The sequence below is a fragment of the Xiphophorus couchianus genome, chromosome 5 (assembly GCF_001444195.1).
Source record: "Xiphophorus couchianus chromosome 5, X_couchianus-1.0, whole genome shotgun sequence".
NCBI lineage: Eukaryota > Metazoa > Chordata > Actinopteri > Cyprinodontiformes > Poeciliidae > Xiphophorus > Xiphophorus couchianus.
Genome location: NC_040232.1, coordinates 27,145,693 through 27,165,330, shown reverse-complemented (window position 1 = coordinate 27,165,330; position 19,638 = coordinate 27,145,693). Strand labels below are relative to the sequence as shown.

The 19,638-nt window shown below is 43.8% G+C and overlaps 1 protein-coding gene across 1 annotated transcript in view; it reads left to right on the top strand.

The window, feature by feature from the left end:
• Positions 1-564: 564 nt before the first annotated feature.
• The window catches only part of tshz1 (teashirt zinc finger homeobox 1), a 45,279-nt gene continuing 26,205 nt past the window's right edge, over positions 565-19,638 (top strand). Inside the window, exons 1-2 of the mRNA XM_028017451.1 lie at positions 565-1,079; positions 1,299-1,945. Coding sequence (XP_027873252.1) covers positions 1,906-1,945 — 40 coding nt within the window. The 5' untranslated portion in view covers positions 565-1,079; positions 1,299-1,905. The remainder of the gene's footprint in view (positions 1,080-1,298; positions 1,946-19,638) is intronic.

The window sequence follows — 19,638 nt, the reverse complement described above, 5'->3', positions numbered from 1 at the left end:
AGAGCGTTATCTAAATTGTATTACTGTTTTAGATTTTTAAGGGTTCCATCTCATCCCCCTTACCTCGTCAAAACGTCCCAGTGATACAAAAGAATTTAGCAATCCGAAATTTCTTAGAACAATTTAAAACAAAGAAAAAGAAAAAAAAAACACAGTTTATAAGCATAAGTCAGACGATAACACAGCTGGCAGGACAAGATGAGAACACTTCCATGAATCTCCGGTAGCGCCCCCTGCCCCCCAAGCACAATAAAGTTGTTCACCCCCCTGTCCAGACAGTGTTGTTGCGTTTGTTTGCGTCTATGGTTTTAAGAGATAAGTTTGAATGAGTTGCAACATTCATATATATATATATATATATATATATATATATATATATATATATATATATAGCAGCAGCAGCACAATAAAATTCCTATTTTTTCGGGTGCCTCCCCCATTCTGTCTGCCCCTTTTCCAAACTTTCTGGACGCACCCCTGCCTGGATGTAAGTTTGGGTACCAAAAGACTTCCATTTGTCTCTAAAACGGAGGTTTAGTGTTTTTAAAGCAAGAGGAGACAGAGAAAGAGAGAGGGAGGGAAAGAGAGAGAGAGAGAGAGAAAACAAGACAATTAAAAAGATTGACAGGTAGGCTCCTCTGTCAAGGGTGACGCTTGCGGAGAGGGGAGGAGTAAAAACTGTAGCAGGAAAAGCCACTCGATGCGTCTGTCTATCAGTTGAGACTGTCTGAAACAGCTTCCAGATCCACCGCGTTTCCCCCATTTTTTCCCACCTCCTCTCCTTTCGGGAGAGCGACCTCGGATCAGTCCCCTGGAGTTTCCTCCTTCTTCTTCTTCTTTCTAAAAGACGCATACGGTTTTTTTTTCTCCTGTCGATGTGATCCGATCAGATCGGATCTGATCCGAGTGTTTTATTTTTTACATATATATATACATATATATATATTGGGGGTGGGGGGGGGAGCGAAGCTCGGATGCGCCTCTTCACCGCATGAAGCTGAGATCCTTAAAATAAAGAAAAGCCACACCGACTCTGTCCGAGATGAGGCGTGGAAATTATTCGCACCACTCTTAAAAGCGTAAGTACGAGAGAAACGAGAGTGCATGTCTCAGTTTATTGTTCCCCTGTTTCTCTTTTCCCTTCTTCTTTTTCTCTCAAATGGGAGAGGAGGGGAAGGGAAAAGTCTCCGCCGGACGGCTGACGCTGGATCCGGGCTGAGGTGGTGTGCAGGGGACGGGGTTGACATGAACCCATCTTAACGCCTTGCTCTCTGTCTGTTTTCTTCCTTTCTTTTTAGGAGTCTGGGTAAAGAAAAGAAGGAAACGGGAGCAGGAGTGGAGACTGCTCCCTCACATCGGACCTTATTTGTTTGGTGAAATCACCTTTTTTAAAAAAAAAAAAAAATATATATATATATAGTTTTGGCGTGCGTAAAAAGGCGCAGCAAAACTATCTCTCTCCCCCTCCCCTTCAACCGGGACTAGAGATTATTATAGGGGGATTTATTTTTTGCACACACAAAAAAAGGAGTGAACTGAAAACTTATTTTTATTTTTTTATTTTTTGGTGCTTTATTTTTGTTTATTATTAACACTGTAATTGTTTAATTTTTTTTATTGCCGGCCAAGGAGAGAAATGAAGGAAGATGATATTTGATGGACACGGAGGTTTCGGGAGCTGGCCGAACCCTCAGTTTCGCTGAAGCCGACCACCAGCCATCATCCACATCCAGCAGAGAAACGAGAAGCCTGGCGCTTTTTTTTTTTTTTTTTTTTTTTTTGAGCCTCAGAAAAGGGATGATTCCTCAAATCTGATCAGACTTTGACTCCTCTTTTTTTTTTTTTTTATACATAAATTAAATAAATATACCTGCATGAGAAGCTCCGTGGAAGGTGACGGTCACTATGCCGAGGAGAAAGCAGCAAGAGCCGCGGCGATCAGCAGGTACAGCCCGCTCCTTCCCTTCTAAACGTTTCCTCTTTCTGAAACATGTCACTTTTCATTTTTGTTTCCACGTTTTAGTAGGTTATTAGTTGTTTTTAAAAAAAAATCTAACAAAAAAAAAAAAAAAATCACAACACATTTCTAATCCTTCCGTCTTGTCACCCGTGACTCACATTAGTTTGGATAAAGTGACCCAAACTGCGCAAAAGACGCACGGATCCGGCCACTTTTTCTCCCGACTGGAAACTTTTAAGAATAGTGAGATAAACTAAATGGTATGTTGTTGTGGGGGTAAAAGCGGGGGAGGAGAGTTTAGAGGTTTTGAGAGTGAGTGAGTGAGTAATGATGAATAATTGACACAGAGAGTCGGTTTTTGCCCCCCCCCGCCCTCTCTCTCTTTTTTTGGTTTTATTAGAAGATTGCCATCCTTGATTTGATGCGTGATTGATCGCCTGTCATGTGGCACTCTTTGATCTGTTCATCCCCGATAAACATCAATAAATCCCCTCCGTGAAGGCTGCAGCGTTGGCCAACCAGACCCACGTGAAGCCCTTCAGTTTTATCGTCGTCATTATTATTATTGCATGCATTTTTTTATTTTTTAGTTTTTTTATTTAGGTCAAAACAATTCGATAAAGTTGGGAACTTAGTCTAAAAAAAGAGGGCCAGAAGCATCAGCTCGTTTATTTTGACGTGCATGTGTAAGTGTAGGACTACTAACTGAACCACAGAGTGAAATAATTTTGCTACAGTCGCTCTGTTCATGTGAATATTTGTAATTTGGGGGACAAAAACAACAAAAAAAATATTAAAATAGAAAAAGAGTAGAAAAAGTATCAGTATAAATCCCTGATACTTGGTGCAATCTCAGTTAACGCAACATTAGATGAATCCGAAGGTGGCACGTGTGTACAAAAATAAAAGAAAATAACATTGGAGTCTGTTGTGGTCGTGGTTCTGCACTTTGATGGCCACAGGTAGGAAAGATCTCCTGTGGCGTTGTGTTGGTGCTTCTAAGTGGAATCATTCTTTCTCTCCTGTGATTGGCCAGCACATTGTACAGTAGGGTGTATGCACTACGTCTACTTTTTTTTTTTTTCTTTCCAGACACAAATAAGAAATTTCTCTTCCGGATTTATCCCACGCTCCCCTCTAGAGCAGATATACCTGTATGCTGTGATGTTTAGCAAAGTGACCAGCTGACAGAAGCAGTTATTGGGGAAAAAAGGACCCCACAAGGTTGACATGTACTAGTTTGGATTTGGATCTGAACCCCCCCCCCCCCCACCACCACCACCACCACCAACCATCACCCCCACCCACCCCATCTGCAGCCTTTAAACAAATGTAAATGAGTGACAGGGGTTTTTCTACCTCTGTGCTAATGAGGCTGAGCCTTTGAAGTTAGGCATTAACAACTGCAGCGAACAAAAGACAGTTACAGAATTTTAAAGAGATTTTTTTATTTTTTTTAACATGAGGTGCAGAGCAGGTCGAACGGGAGGCCCGGCTGCCGAGGACTTTGAACTCAGCGGGTTTTATCATTGTGATGATGTTGACGAGGAGGAGGAGGAAGAGAGGGACTGTGAGATGGAGACGATTCTCCAACCGAACAGTCTTCCTGGAATCGCCGGGCCACACTGGGAAGCCGGGGGGATTCGGATTTCCACTTGCAGGGCTCGCTGTGCTTTTCCGTGCGTTTTTTTTTTAGGGTTATGAAGAGGGAGGCGTACGTGACGTGACACTGCCGTGACCTCCCCGCCCTCTTCTTTTCCTCACCTCGAAAACGCACACACAAACGCCACCGATCCAGCTGAGCGTCCGCCGGGAGCCGCGAACATCACGACTCGTGACGGTCAATCAAACGGAGGGTCTTCCTCCGTTCTCCCAGGAAAACGAGAGTCCAGATAAGGACTTCCACTTGTACTTCACACACACACCCCGACACTGCCACACACACACACTCTGTAGTTTGGCCTGATGCTCTACTGGGAGCTGCCACTGACCTGTAGCTTCCTCCCTGTGTGCCACATCTCAAACTGCTATCGGTGGCGAAAATCACACGTCACATGATTTAAAGAAAGAAACAAACAAAAAAAGAGTTTCGGTGCCGATTTCTATAAATTTCACACCTACCTAAATAATATTAAGATGGTATTTACATACAGAAAAGATTTTTAACGTTTTACTGTCAAGTTGATGAAACTTTTATGAGTAGATACATTTACTACACTATGTTTTTCTGCGTTTTCTCTACAACTCAAATATAGTTTCTTACTAAATATCAAATAACAAGAAATTTGCATCACTTTTTTTGTTTTTTGAAGAAATCTATATTTTTTACAAAACTTTTTGAAACATTCAGGGTTTGTGTCTCAACGCTTTGGAGTTAAAGGAAGGCGAAACAAACGAACATGTGGGGCCTTTCGTTTTCGCCGGATCCAGTCGCAGGTTTTTACCGAACGCATTCCGTTACCTCTGTGACCCTCCGATCCCGGAAGTGTCGTCCTCCTGCTCCGCGTGACACCTTGCGGCCGTCCCTCCTTCCCCTCCCCTCCGTCTTTCCCTCCCTCTCCGGCGAACCACTTTGTCTTTGAGGCGGCGAAGACGAGGGACGAGCGGAGGACGGAAAAAGGAGTGGCTCTGCCTTTCATCCGAGGCGGTTCTCGGATCGGCTCGGATCAGATAGTCGCTGCTTCGTCTTTTGAAACACGCTGGTTAATTATAAGACAGACAAGCGTGTGTGTAGGGGTGTGTGTGTGTGTTCAGCTTGGAGGGTGGATAAGGGGTGCTTGTGGTGCTGCTGAGACGGAGGGAAGTAGAGGGATCTGTGTGTGTGTGTGTGTTTGGAGGGGGGTGTTGTTGGATGTAAGGTTGCTTCCTGTTGGCTTCATTAGAGAGAGCCCTAATTATCTGCGGAGCTGATGGATTTGTGACAGGCCCTAACGATTAATGCTGACAAATTCAGTAAGGTGTCAAGTCCGCAGCTGCCTTGATGTAATCAAGTTGATATTATACAGTCCCCGTAGCCCCTAGTGCAGCACCGACTCAATTTACCAGTGCAGGTGACAAATGGACTTTGCTACCTGACTAATCACGTCAGGAGACAATGCCAGTTAATGACCTCGGCGTGCCCCCCACCCGTCTTTTACTCCCACCGTTCTCATAAGGTCGTAATAAGAGAACCCGGACCTGCTCCGACATGTCCCGACCCTTTTTCCTGTTTGCACGTTAGATACGATTTTGTTTTTTCTTTCTTTAAATGCCGCGTCGATTTCCACAAAAATTCCCCCCTCGAAAAGTTCCTCTAAATCGCCATCGTGGACGTTTTCCATATTTATTGGTATCATTATTTGTCAATGACACGGCACAGGCCGCTCGGTGTATCAACTCGCCAAAGCGATCCTAAGAGTTGTGTTTTATGTTGTTGTTTTTTTTTTCTTAAAGTTCTAGACATCCTGTGGGGGAGCGTTTACGTTTTTCACATGTGTTGCTTGTAAATCAAAACAGTTTCCATGTTCTTCAGCTGAACACACACACGCACAAGCTCCCTCTCTCCAGCCAGCTCGCTGAAGGCCTCCAGTTTATTCCGACCCGGAGAATCGCAGTGCCCAGGGATTAATGATTTTGCATGTTCGGGGCGGATCAGATTACATGGCGACCTTTGTGCTCCCGGTTGACGACGCTGTTATGTGATAGTCCTCCCCTCAAAATAATCAGCAGGTAGAGATTTATGCCCACCCACCCTATACACACACACACACCACCTTTCTGATTTAATCCCTCTAAATACCTGTTTTTGTTTAGCTTTTTTTTTTATTTGACCAACTACTTCCTGTAACCATCTGAAAAGGAATCTGCAGGGACTTACAATTTCAAAGGCTTCACAGTGTCTGAGTCAACTGTTGGTGTTTGAGTTATGCCAAAATTAAAAAAAAGAGAGGAAAAGTGTGCGCATATGTGGGGGTGTGTGTGAAAGAAGCAGAAACAGCCGAGACCACGAGTGTGTGTACCTCAGTGCTGACCGGTGTCAGCTTTCCTGGAATGAATAACTCAAACGAGCGCAGCGGTGACCACGCCAACTTAGTCATCCTCTTTAGCACGGCCAGCCTTCGCTTCTCATCCCCGCCCTCCCCCCTCCTGCCTCCAACCACCACTACCACCGCCGCCGCCTCATTGGAGCAGGAAAACGAGCTGGAACAGGGTCAGGGTTTTTTTCTCGTCTAGCATATTTTTAGCCATTTCCAATCAAAAGCCTTGAAAAAACTGGGACCACCTATTGATCCCCCTGCTGCCTGTTCGGTTTGTAGGCTTCCGGTACCCTCTGAGTGTATACGTGGGTGGGCGTGTGTGTTTGGCACAGCGAGAGCTTGCGGCGCTGTAGTTAGCAGGTGGGCTTCAGCTGACCTGGTCAATAGCCTTTTTTTTTTTTTTTTTTCTCCTGCACCGGCCTCTGAAAACGATAGTTTAAATTTACATCTGGGATTCTGGGAGGTCGGAGGTCAAACACGCTCAGCTTGCTCCTTTTTAATGCCTCAAGTAACCACATGTGCCTTTGCAAGCCGTGGACTAGAATGAGATCATGGCTGTGTGTCAACCTTGAGTAAAAATATCACAGTATCACAGCACTTACACAAAGATTTTATTTGAAGCAAATTGTTTTTACACCTGCTTAAATAATATAACATAGTGCTTATTAAAGTCATAATATAATACACTCATTGTTACCTTGATGTTTAAAGGCCACTGGCCTGCATTCCGCTGCTTTACAGATATGTAGCTCGTGTCTTGTCGGATGTTAGCAGAAGTGACAAACGACGGATTCTTTTCCACCAAATATGGTTCCGTTGTTGCCTCCTTTCGACAACGGAAAGGAGGCGATTAGTGCTCCGTCCAGTTCGAGGAAAACTTCACGCTGACATCTCATTAGCAGGATTTTGAACTTTAGGAATGACGTAATGGAAAAATCAAAGCTAACTTTCTAGAACCTCGCTTTTAGTTGATAACAGGCCACTTCAGTTAACATTTGTCGGAGCTTTTCTTGTTAGCAAACCACTAAATTAAGGCTATTACATGCAGCGCGGATACTAGCGAAAGATTTCAAGAACATTGCCTTGGCGAATGGTGATCAGCTTTCAGATGTATCTCAGAGGCGGCATTTATAGCAAATGTGTGGCCTTCATTGCCACAAAGTTCACCCTGTTTATGTGTAATTACACTTAAATGATGCATTGTTCTTTAGTCCTTCCAATCCCAATTGTTGCGGATAAAATGTCATATAACGTGTGACATTTTATCACACTTTTCTGTGAGGCAGCTGATCTTGTAGATTCAAAGAAAAAAAAAAGGGGGGGGAGTCAACGATGCAGTTTTGTTGCTATCTTCACCCGTCCCAAGCTTTTAAACCTCAGAGCACTTTTCAATTCATCATCCAAAGATGGAGGATGACACAACTGGAAACCTACAGAGACAGGGAGAAAACTCCTGCACTTCCTCCTCGAAGTTTTGGCATGTTGAAAAATGGTTGTGATTTTTCACAAACTTTATTTTATCGGTAATCGGCCCGTGCCTCACTCTAAGGCTTGCTTTTTTCATTCTAACCCAAAGTCAGCATAGATAAATAATCAAACGGGAAAAACAGCTAATCTTGAGGTTTCTCCGTTCACTTTAGTTTTCACTTTTTCATCTTAACACCAGATTTTGTCTTTTTTTCTTTTTCTATTCCTTTACAATTCTTTTTCGGGGTGTTCTCACTAAAAATCCTTTCCCCCCCCGGGCGGGCACGCTCCCGCCACCGCTCGCAGTCTGTTGCCCCTCGCCGCACTTTAAAAACACACATGCACACCGTGAACCATAAACACCGTCAGACACTCGCACACTCACAGACACACACCTATACCTAGTGCTTAAGTGCAGCCAGCATGTCTCTGTGGGAGGTCATAATGGAGGTGGCTTAGTATGATGGGAAATCATATCATTAAAGCAGCCAGATGTGCTTTGTTGCCTGCCTTGCAGCACATAAAAACAGCAGCAAGTCATGGGATCTGAAAAGGAAAAAAGAAAAAAAAAGAAAAGAAATCCAAGTCTGAGAAAATCAAGTCTGAAACAGATAGAAAGCAGCCCTCTGGGACTGGGGTTGACAAGCAGTCTTACTGCTGACTGCCGTAGAAAAGCAATTTCCACCCAAATAAAGTATTTTTTTCCCCTCTTTCCGTTTTTTAAAAATATTGCAGCAGCAGAAACAAACTCTTCTCTGAACTTTTTTTATTTTTTTTGTTGAGAAATCCCGATAAGGAGTGAAAAAAAAAGCTTTGATAAATTGCTTCCTGTCACTGTTATCAGCTCTCCACGAAGTGTGCTTAATTACAATGTAATAGTGGTGTTGTGCTGAGTAATTACATTTTGTTAAGGGTCCACAGCGGGGATGTAAGACTTAAGAGCTCATTAATAGAAAACTGTTGATATGTTTGTTTTTTTTTTTCTTTCCTTCCTCGTCTGGCACATAGTTGGAGACATGAGGAAGATAAGAGGGGAAATGTTCGAGAGAACTAGTCATGCAACATTTAAGGCTCAAAAATTGATATCTCAAATTTTCTTAAGTAAAGTATTACATTAGCTGTGGGTAAATTTGCTTTCTTGATCAGCGCCGTGCCTCCTCAAGAGGCTGCGAGAAAGTCTGCCAGAGCCAAATTTAACATGTTACTACTATCAATAAAAGATGAGCAATTACAGAATATTTTGTCTAATAAGTATATGAGTTCCTCGGCGCTTGAAAAAAGCCCAGAAAAAACCCCCAAAAAAACATGTAGCTTACCCACTCATTACATCAGTTAGCAGGGGGAGTGAGAGGCAGCCCTTTGATGCCAACAAACAAACAAGACAAACAAGACGGGGCCCTCTACAGAAGAACCAAAGCCCTATCCAGGGACACCATACCCCTGTTTACCCCTCCCTTCCCCCACTTCTTCTTCTTCTTCTTCTTCTACTTTGGATCCTCCTCACATCTCTGCCTCTCCATCTCTTTCACGTGTCTCCCGTTTCGTAGCGCTCCCTCTCCGCGTTCTTTCGCGCTTTCCTGCCTCTCATGCGCCTTTCTCTTCCCTCGGAACCAAAGAGAAACTTTACTTTTGAGCTTTTCGTTTACGGCAAAACACTTCCCGTTCCCTCCTGTGTCTCATCAGGCAGAAGTCGAGGCGAGATAGAGAGGGAGTTTCCGCTGGGCGGTCTTTTGAGTTTTAAGCTGCTTTTCCCTGCAAATAACAGATTATCCAAGCAATGTTTTGGTAACACTAAGCGATGAGTAAAATCTGGTTTTCATGATGTCAAGGTGCTCGGGAGTACCGGCTAAATGACGATCTTGGTGTGGTGTTTTTGTTTTTGTTTTTGCGTGGGAAGGAGGAGTGGTGGGGTGAGGCTTTTAGGAAGGATATTTAAGCTGACAGATGAACGGGACGATGGACAAATTCTCCCACAACAGCTGCGACTGCCGCCATTATCCTGACAGGTGTCAATTAAGAATTACTGCCTGGCCGGCCGAGCGCCCCTCCGGACTCACTCACACGTCCCTCCGTCCCTCTAGTGCGCCACCCCACCCCCTTTCCTAGGTCCAGCTGTCGACTTGTGAGAGAAATAACACTCGGATTCTCAGTTTCCCCATCTCTTGATCGATGGTAGCATCCAGGATCGCGATTATTGTACATCTGTTGACGACCAGGGTGCTGGTATTACTGCTTGCTAAATACTTCCTGCTTTGCAACCCAAATAGACAGAACTGGTGACCCAAGAAGCAGTACCTTGCCTTACACCAGCTATTTTGAATATAAATCTTTCAGCTCTCTCAGACATGGCGGTATAACAAGCCTCATTTCATCTCTGGTTGTGCTTGTATGAGTGCTTGGATCCATTTCGTGCATGATATGTGCTGCACTTGCCTTGCAAAGTACCGTCTACAGACTTACTGATTTGAGTTGTTGGTTCCCCCTCTGTTCACTGGCTTTCATCGAACGAGTTGATGGACATGCTTTTGCAAACTTTTTGCACATCTTGATGGCTCACTTTGGCAAACCTACCAACTGACAAATGTGCTCTTGAGTATCAACAGCAAAGATGCTTCAATCAAGCCTTTTCCCTGCGACACCTATTGTGGTCTAACGTTGTAACCCTTAAAAGAGAAAAAATACACCACAGGTTCTTTGAAAGATGCTAATATTTTTAATCCAATAGTGAGTTAAAGTATGGTAGGTTTTTCCGCATTTGATCTGTTGATCTTCAATCAAACAGAAAATCTGTCTGATTCCGACGTCTGGTCGAGTGATCGGTGAATTTTTAGTCAACCGTCTCATGGTTTTACTGCAAGAAAGTGAAACGCTAATTTATTTGGCATCTGCCTACCCACTTGTCTCAGTTTATGAGGGTCTTTAGTATGCAGTTGAACTTTTTTCTTTGATTGGAAAGCTTAGCGGAAATGGTTAAGTCAGCGGGACATTGATTCCTGCAGGCATGAGGAATAAAGAGGGAGAGCCTATATTTTCTACATACAGTATGGAATTTACCATCATGTTTACTGATTCTATGGTGATGTGTCATGCCGTTGACTCTGTACTTATTGCTCAGACTCTGTAATGAATGCAGTTTTCACTGCTGCCGCAGAGTAAACACGGGGAAGGCTTCAATCGGCTGAAGGAGGAAGCAAAAACAGCAACGCTTAAAAAGCAACATGAGAGTGAGCGAGTAAAAAAAAAAAAAAAAAAAAAGCTCCCCAGGAACACACAGATGGATTTGCATGTTCACTTGGGAGTTAGACTTTTGGATTTTCTTTTTCTCCCTAGAAATCATTTGCCAAAAAAATAACCGGGGAAGATGATATCACTGTTTTGTGTGTGTGTGTGTTTTCCTGCTTCTGCTTTATTTGCATATCACTTGTTTTAAATAAGAAAAACCCTCTGAGAGATTTCTCTCTCTCTATATATATATATTTTTTCTTTTAGCTACGGTCGTTTTCATCATGACAAAACTATCATCTCTCTCGGCCTTTTCTCCCACCTTCTCTCCCCTCCTCACCTCGTCTTCTCCTCTTTTTATTTCATGCCTTCCTCAGGCCTGCCTCCATTCAGTCTCACTCCAGCATTATGCCGCTCCGAGCGATTATCAAACCTGAGAATATATATTTTTTTCCCATCCCCATGCAAATCACCTCACCGTGTTCTCTTATCTGCCCCCGCCCCACCCCAGCCAACCCCCTTCCGAACCGTTTTGTGTAATCAAAGTAAACGGCAGCTAAAGCGAAAAGGGAAACGCTCTTTGTGGAGATGGATGGAGGGATTAAATATTAACCGGATGCAGCCGACTTAAGGCGAGTGTTTTACATAGCTGCTCCCGCCACGGATGCCGCACATTGATCCCCCCTCCGCCACCTCCTCCACTCAACACCGTCGCCCCGGTGCCTTTACTTGTTTGGCCGCCTGCCGTTAATTTTTCACCATCAACTCGCCGGCTGGGTCTGGAGAACAGAAATGGAGCGGGTGGAGGAGAGGGAGGCCAACGAATGGTTCAGCCATCATCCACCCTCACTCCCTCCCCACCCCCACCACCCACTCCTCTGCTTTTAACAGGGGCAGGTGAGATGGATGATAGCAATTTGAAATTTTGTTTGTGCGTGTGATCATGGAGATTGTTTTCTGTATTACCATGGTGTAACAATTCCAGTGATTAATTGAGGCGAATGCCGGGTTCTGACTGGCTGAATGGGGCTTGGGATATTTGTGTGTGCACTTGTGGAGGGGTGTGTGTGTGTGTGTGGTGGCTTTCAGAATGTCCACCATCCTGCAATCCTGACTCGTGAATGTAGTGTTTATCAGCTGACCTTGGCTACTCCCGGCCAAAAAAAACAAAAAGAAATCGGCCCATACAAACAGCGGATCCAGCCTGCCACACACTGCCCCTTCTGTCATATCGCTTCCTTCATTTCCTCCTTCCTCCTCTGCTCCAGCTGTCATTAAAAGTAGCAAAATCAAACCACTCAAGTCCAACTTTTTTTACACCAAAAAAAAGGGGGGATGCAGGGGAAAGACTAAACAAAAACAAAATGGCCACAGTGGCTTCATTATTTGCGCTTAAAGGACATCAGAGGTAGGAATGCTCCTCCAGCGGCGGCGGCGCTGCGGGTTTGCTCTCTGTTTGTTGTTTACATGTGTACAGCAATATCCTGTGGGTTACAGAGGCAGCTTGTTAACGAGGGAGGGAGAGGGGGCTCCGACCAGACCCGGTTCATCCCACCCGGCCCCCCGCCCCCAACACTCATCTCAGGCCAAATACACAGACACTCACAAACACGTACGTACACAAAGTTGTTACACCGGTGCTGGTGACGGCACAGTGAAGGCCCTCTGGCATTTATAAATGTGTCCACCCTGCAGCAGAGAGAGACCCCCACCGCCAGCGGTCCCCTGTCCCTCCCTGCCTCTCCTGCATGCACCCTCCAGCCGGCGCACTCGTCTGACGAGGTCGTGGGCAGGTCGTGACCCCCAGGTGGCCGCAGTCTGGTCTACGCGGGTCCTTGTTTGCTCTCTTTTGTTGTTTCTCTGCCCTGCCGCAGAAATCCGGTGAAATTCCAGTTCAGATAGTCCTTCTAAAAAAAAAAAAATGTTAAAAAAAAATATATATAACACCTTTGTTTCACAGCTGGGAGGTTTCTGCATGGTGGTAATTCAACAGTTTTCATGCCACAAAACAGTGTAGTTTTTCTCCTTTATTTCCACAGAAAGTACCACAGTGTGGCTCTTCCTTAAATGCGTTCTACCGTACGTGTAATGGGGTACCACAATATTTCTCGTCTAAGCAATACTCATCTAGTGAAGCTTTTATCTGCATGAAAGTTTAGGCTATTATTATGACACGTGTTATGTTCTGTATTTAACAACTCTTATTTTGATGTGAGAAAGGAAGGAGTTCTTGAGTTGCTCCTTTATGTTGCTAAAGGCAATAAATGATTATCGTTTTTAGACCAGTTCTTCTGATCCTTACTTAATTGGCTGTTTGATCGTTTTTAATAAGTTTGGATCACATTTGGTAATCTGTAGTTCAAAACAAATCAAATACAAAGTTTTAGTTTGATTTGAAAGGTGAAGTAAGGTGGTATGGCTGGTGCTTTAAACCTGGGACACTTTATTTTGAAGTAAATGGCTCTACATATACTCTGGAAAAACTGAGAAAAATCTCTGTTTACTTGAGGTGGCAGGAATGTAGTTTGTTCCGGCCAGGACATTTTATACTTCACAACAAACTCAAGGACAGAACTCCTGGGAAGACCTTCCCACGGTAAAGCGAGAATAAAAACATCACTCCTTTTCTCTTTTTTTGTACGACCAAACCCATTTGAAATTTTCTGACCAATCACAGAATAGTTCTCTGATGCCAACGGAGAAAAACGCTCTGCCCAGTTGATGTGTCGAGAACAAGCACAACCAAGCACTAGGTTTCTCGGTCAGTTCGTGCGGCGTATGTGTTTTAAGACAGGAAGGAGTTCTTGAGTTGCCCTGTTGCATTGCTCGTCATGAGCGGCAACACAACAGGGCAACCTTCGGAATTCTGAAGACAAGAGAATTGCTGGCAAAATGAAGAGACAAGACACAAACGAGTTGTAAGCTAAGCACTGTGAGGATAGACTGGCTAATCATTAAGTGCTAACAATGCTAAAGTTAGCATCTACATCTTAGGTGACTATTAATTGTCAGACTAAAGGGTTGTTTCCCAGTTTTTAATGGGTCTGGATTGCATATGATCATCTTTAGGTCAGTATCTGAGACATTTAACTTGAACTTGTAAATTCCACAGTAAATACAGTTTTGATTTCCTGAATGCTTTATTCAGTTTAGGAAAACACAAAAACAGAGTTTTCGCATACATTTTTCATCTTTTTGGCATTTGGGACTTATGGGAAAATGACTCAGGCTAGTAAAAAAAGACTAATATTGCACACTGATTACAGATTCTTTAAAATACACTTTGTTCTCACTATCATGTATCGTCCTCTACACCCCCATGTTACTAGCTACTGGTAACTCCTCCTCCGTCAGATCACAAACTTCTCCTGCCTCGCTATTCTGTATCCTTCCTAGAGCTCTCCTCCCTGTCTTTTCTGTGTCTCTGTCTCTTTTGCACGCCTTCAGTAAAAGTAGCCCTGGTCCCCATAGCAACACATGGTGAACTCTTACTCATTACCCTGTGTATGCAAGCTGCTGAATGGCATGAATCCTGCTCCTCATTGCTGTAATTTTATGCCAATGGGACTGTCATGATTTTATTTTCCCCTTTTTCTCTCACTCTCTCTCTCCCACCTGACCACCTTGAGCAGAAAACGACGGAAATATTTAATCTCCAAAATGTTAGGTCAGTCGGTTTAGTGGATGCCATCCGTCCTTCGTGTTTCCTTTTCTTTCCTTCCTTTTCTTCTCTTCTTTTGACCGTTAAAGCTCCTGTGTGCTGATAACAGGTCAGCCGTTGAGGGCGAAACAAGAGGGTGAGGGAGGAGTGGTGAAAAGTGAAAGGGATACAGATGAAGGGAGGGCAGGCGAGGAGGGTGAAGAATCAGGATGTGATTATTGAGAGTAAGAAAGTGTGTAAGCAAGATGGGAGGGAGAAGAAAAAAGAAAAAGGGAAAGATTTTCTTTATGTTGGCTCACCCGTAGCGTAGGCGGTGCACGGAGTGGAAGAGGTCAATAGGATGCCGTGATAGGCTAATCTGCCAGGAAAGGGAGGGTTAGGGCAGGCCTCACGGGAGCAGCTCATTGGCTAGATTCATTTGCCCCTGTGAAATAAAATCTCACTGTGTCTTTGTGTTGCTTTCTTTCTCTCTTTTTCGCTCTCTCTCTCTTTCACCGCTCCAAGATTGATAGTGGAGGCATTTTGCTCTGAAAAGTTCCTCCTCGAGTGTGTGAATATTTAGCCGCTCACGTTCATACCCCGTATCTGCTCGTTTGGCTGTGTGTGTGGCATACTTTTCTCAGTCCATCCCAGTTCCTGTGGGAGCGCGAGTGTGTGTCCGTGGGCGTGTATGCTCGACATTTCCAGAGCTCTGTGAGTGTGCGTGTGTGCGTGTGTGTGTGCTTCCCCTATTCCAGTCAGACACATGGATGACAGATGACCCAGTGGGAGACACCAGCCATCCTGCCCAACCGGAATCTCTCCACACTCCCTCCAGCCCCCCCTCCACCCTCTGCCCTCCTCCCTTTTGCCTATTAAAAAGTGTGCTCTTTGTTTACTTCCTCGGCTTTTTGCCATAAATCCCGGATCCACCTCCTATGTGGCGCTGCCCTCTTTTCCTCAGGTTATGGCTTTGAACGCGATCATAATGGGCTGCGTCACGGCGACTGTGTGTGCGTGCGTGCGTGCAAGAGGGAACAAACCAGCCGCAACCTGTCTACGTGCGAGCTCGTCTGTCGTTTTGTGTGTGTGTGTGTGTGTGTGTGTGTGTGTGTGTGTGTGTGTGTGTGTGTGTGTGTGGAGGGGGGCTCAGTGGACCAGAGGAAACCTAAATCCTTATATATAAAAAGGCCATGCACTCAGCCCGGGCCGAGGGAATGGAGGGAGGGGAGAAGAAAGAAGGGGGACAGAATCCGAAGGAGAGAGGGAGAGGGAGAAGGGGAAAAAAGTTGATTTCCTTTTTCAGCAGAGCCATATATCACCGGGCCTCCCAGCTGCAGTGTCACAAGCTGACAGAATGACATGTGTCATTTATCAAAGGGGCCAGGCGGGGGCCTTGGGAAACGTGCACCACAAAGCCTGAGAGAGTTCATTCCAACACTCAACCCTCCCTTTTTCCTTCCCTCCCCTCATCTCCACTCCTTTAGCCCGCCCCCACTGTTCACTCTCCTCCTCGTTCACCCTCTCTCCCCCTCTCGACATCACCACCCACCCACTCACTTCGCCTGGTGCTGGAAAAAAAAAGGGCCCTGTAATATTTGCTGTCTTCACAGCAGCTGTGTCTCTGTGTGTATGCAGGGCTACCCCCACTGAGTTCAGAGCTGGGCTGCACCTTAGAGCCAAACTCTGCTCAACTTTGAGGCAGAGAAAAAGAGACGGGAAGAGGATCTTTGGTCGGTTAAGCGAGCGCTAATAAACACCTCGACCTGATGCACTAAATATCTTTCTGAAGCTGTTAAAAATAAAAGCAATTACAGTGGGTTGCAAAAGTATTTATACCCCTTAAAATTCCTAAACGTTTGTTAGATTTGTAACCAAAACGTGTTTCGGTGCATTTTGCTGGTATTTTATGACAGATCAAAGTACATTAGTGCATAATTGTAGCCTGGCCATCGCCTATTCCGCCCAGTTCTAATCTCGCTTCACAGCTCGGTCTGGGCTTTTTCCCGTTGAAGTGGATTCCTCTGGTAAAATTTCTACCGGGCCAACCAGCGAACAGAAGCAGTTGTGAACGATGTTGATTTTCTGCGCTGTTTTAGAATTGTAATCTGCCTGTAGTTTTAGCAATTCCAGCAAAGGAAGTGAATGAATATGTTCAGTCCATGTTGGCCACATTTCCAAATATTGAATTAACATCAGCAGCCATTCGTTCAGCTGGGCTCTTCTCTCCCTTCAGTGGAGGTTGGTTGTTTACAGCGCAGGCAGTTTTTGGTAAGCTTCATAGAGTCAAATTGGCGCAGTGCATATGTCATGGGCAAATGTTAGCGATTGGGTAAGAAAATATTTTTGAAGTCTGGCATGCATTTGTATTCGTCTATCCTCAGCCAGTGTTTTGGACCACTTGTCTCTACCAGGTCTGCACACCTAGAGATGCAAAACAGCTCAACATCAATCAGATTGGTTGGCATCCATGAAGTTCAATGTTCAAGTCTTGCTATAGGTTTATATTTTACGTCTGGACATTGACATTCTAACACATGAATGTGCTTTTGAATGCTTAGGTTTATTCTTCTGCTAAAAGGTGAACCTCCACCTCAGGCTCAAGTCTTCCATGATCCAGGATTTTCCGCCCTGTTGTTAACTCTATCTCTGACCAGCTTGGGCCGCAATGTAATTTGCACAGCTATAAGTCATGTTGGCCAAAATGTTCTGACCGGAACGTCTTCTTCCCACATGCTTTGTGGAAAACGGAACTCCTTATTTTGCTTTCTTGTTGCTGCTACTACTAGTTGTTTTGGCAGCCAGATTTTTATATCTCTTCCAAAAGTTACTAAGGGCCTCTTGACTACTTCTCTCCTTAATGCTCTCCTTGCCAGTGGAAGTTGATGTCCAGGTTTTCAGACCTTGTTTTCACGATTCTGTTTTTCTCTGCTAAACCTGAGTCCCTCAAAGAACAGCTGGACTCATACTGAGATTAAATTTCACAGAAATGTGCTCTATTTACTAACTAGTTGACTTCTAATTGGGGTAAATGGGATTGAATACAAACACAAGTTACACTAAGAAAATACTTTTTTTTCATTTCTTTCTACTCCAAAATTAAGAGCTGCTTTGTGTTTGTCTAGCACATAAATTCTCCCCCCAAAATACATTGAAATTTGTGGCTTTTAACATGACAAATAGTTGATACTTTTACATGGCCGTATACCAAAGCATTGATCTTAGCGCTCTGGCTGTTTCAGTTGTGGTTTCAGACTGTTTAAAAGAATCGCCGTTTGCATCCATCAGCCAAGAGTTACACACTGCAACTTAGAACAAAGTTACAAGAGTTTTTTTTTTTTTTTTTTTTTTTTCCCTGAGAGGCTACAGCTTTCATGGTGTGTTAGATACCGCAGCCCCTGATTTAACAGCCCATTACGTCAATGAGCAGAGGAATGCATTTTGTATACAATGTGCCACATACAATATAAAGCAGCGTCAGTCCAGTCGTGGCATGTCTGTCTACCAGCCTTTTTTTTTTTTCCTCCTCTTCTTCTTCTTTTTTGCCGACGTCTTACCTCAGCGCACCGACTCCAAACCCGACTTCCTCTCATCCATCATCGGCTCACCTTTTATCCCGGGCCTTCATCCACCCCCACACCCGGCCTCAGCTGGGGTAGACTCCATTCTGGCCACTTCCTGAATGAATGACTTAACCTACCTGTATGCCCTTCACCACCATGAGCTCCCCCTTTGTTTGTTAATAGGCCTTGTTGTCGTTTCTGTTCGCTCTAATGTTGCTTCTTCCTTCACGGAAATATTCTTTGTGAATGTTGTCACCAGGTATGGGCATTATTTATTTATTAAAAAAAAAGAAAAAGATTTTAAGCATTGCTCAAAGCATACATACTGTTTTGCCATCTGTCTAGACGGGCTTGTGATGCTTTCTGATTAATTTTTAACCACGCTCACATGGCGTAATGTCACAACATACACCTTTTTTCTTTTCACTGAAATTGCAACACATAGCAGACTGCGATAAATAACTAGATAATTACTTGAATAGAAAGTTCAGAAGGTGACAGTAAGATTGCAGAATCAACACCTCTACAGGCTGGCTTTGTTAATAATCTATAGGGGTGTGATAAGATTTTGTGGAACAGTAGGACAAAAGCACCGTATTTGTTGTCAAAGTAAAGACTCCCTTGCTAAGCTGCTGTTAGCATTTGTCTTTGTCTTGTGACGCAAGTTTAAACAACCATCGTGTGCTTTAATCTTGTCACATTGTGTAAGTTTGAGATTCTTTTTTTGAAGGAAAAAAGGAAGCATTTGTTGATTTGGTGCCATGCTGACAGAGTCAGGTAATCAAGACATAGTCAGGCTAGCTAGCACATAGTCTGTGCAACGTTCAAAATGCTTATTTGGGAGCATTTAGAGAATTGAGTTAAAAATTGACATGGTGGCAGAATGATTGGCAAGAGATGACATAAGCACTAAGACTACCATGACTTTCTAACCCGAGCTGCTAACAATGGAAAAGTTTGTTGTTAGCTTAGAGCTTTCTGCTAGCATTCAACAAAAGGGATATTTTGCTGTTTTTATTGGGTTTGAACTGCATTTAATAACTGCAAACTCAAGTAGATGATTTTTGGATGATTTTTTGCACTGAAAAGAAATTCTTCAAATCGCAGTTGTAGTTTTATGTTACTTGTGTTTGTGAAAATGGATAAACAGGAATTTCAATCCACTCAACTTTGTTTTTAATCATCCACTGCCACATACATTTCTCCTTTATGTCGAAACTGTAAAGTTTGCTTTGGCTCCTTCTTCTTTTTGCTTGACCTTCATCCATCCATTGACTTAACATTTCCAGAATTTAGATGCTGCCTCATGTTGACATTTTTTGGGGGGGGTTAGCTTGTGCTTCTTTCTTATTTTTTTCAGTCTCTTGACAGCTGCTGAACTATTTTGGTTAGAGTTTGTTTGAAGTTTTGTCACTAAGTAATACATTAAAGTCTTTTCACTTGACTGAAAAAAAGCTGCACATTTGAAAGCTTAAGCTGCTTGTTACACCAAAATAGTGGAGTGACTGTTTACACCTGTGCATTACACATACTGCAGTAATTCTCCTGAACAGAAGGGGTCGCTGTTGAGGGCCCCACTACTGCTACACATAAGCAACTTTATCAGAAGAAGAGTCAGCAGGACGCAATCTCTACATTAAAACATACGTCAGAAATGTAAACTTATCTTTGCACTTCCGACATCAAATGTGAAAATGAAAATCGTTTCTACTGGGAACCTTAATCCACAATAGTACAGCTAACTTAAGCTGTTATACTTATATTTTAAAT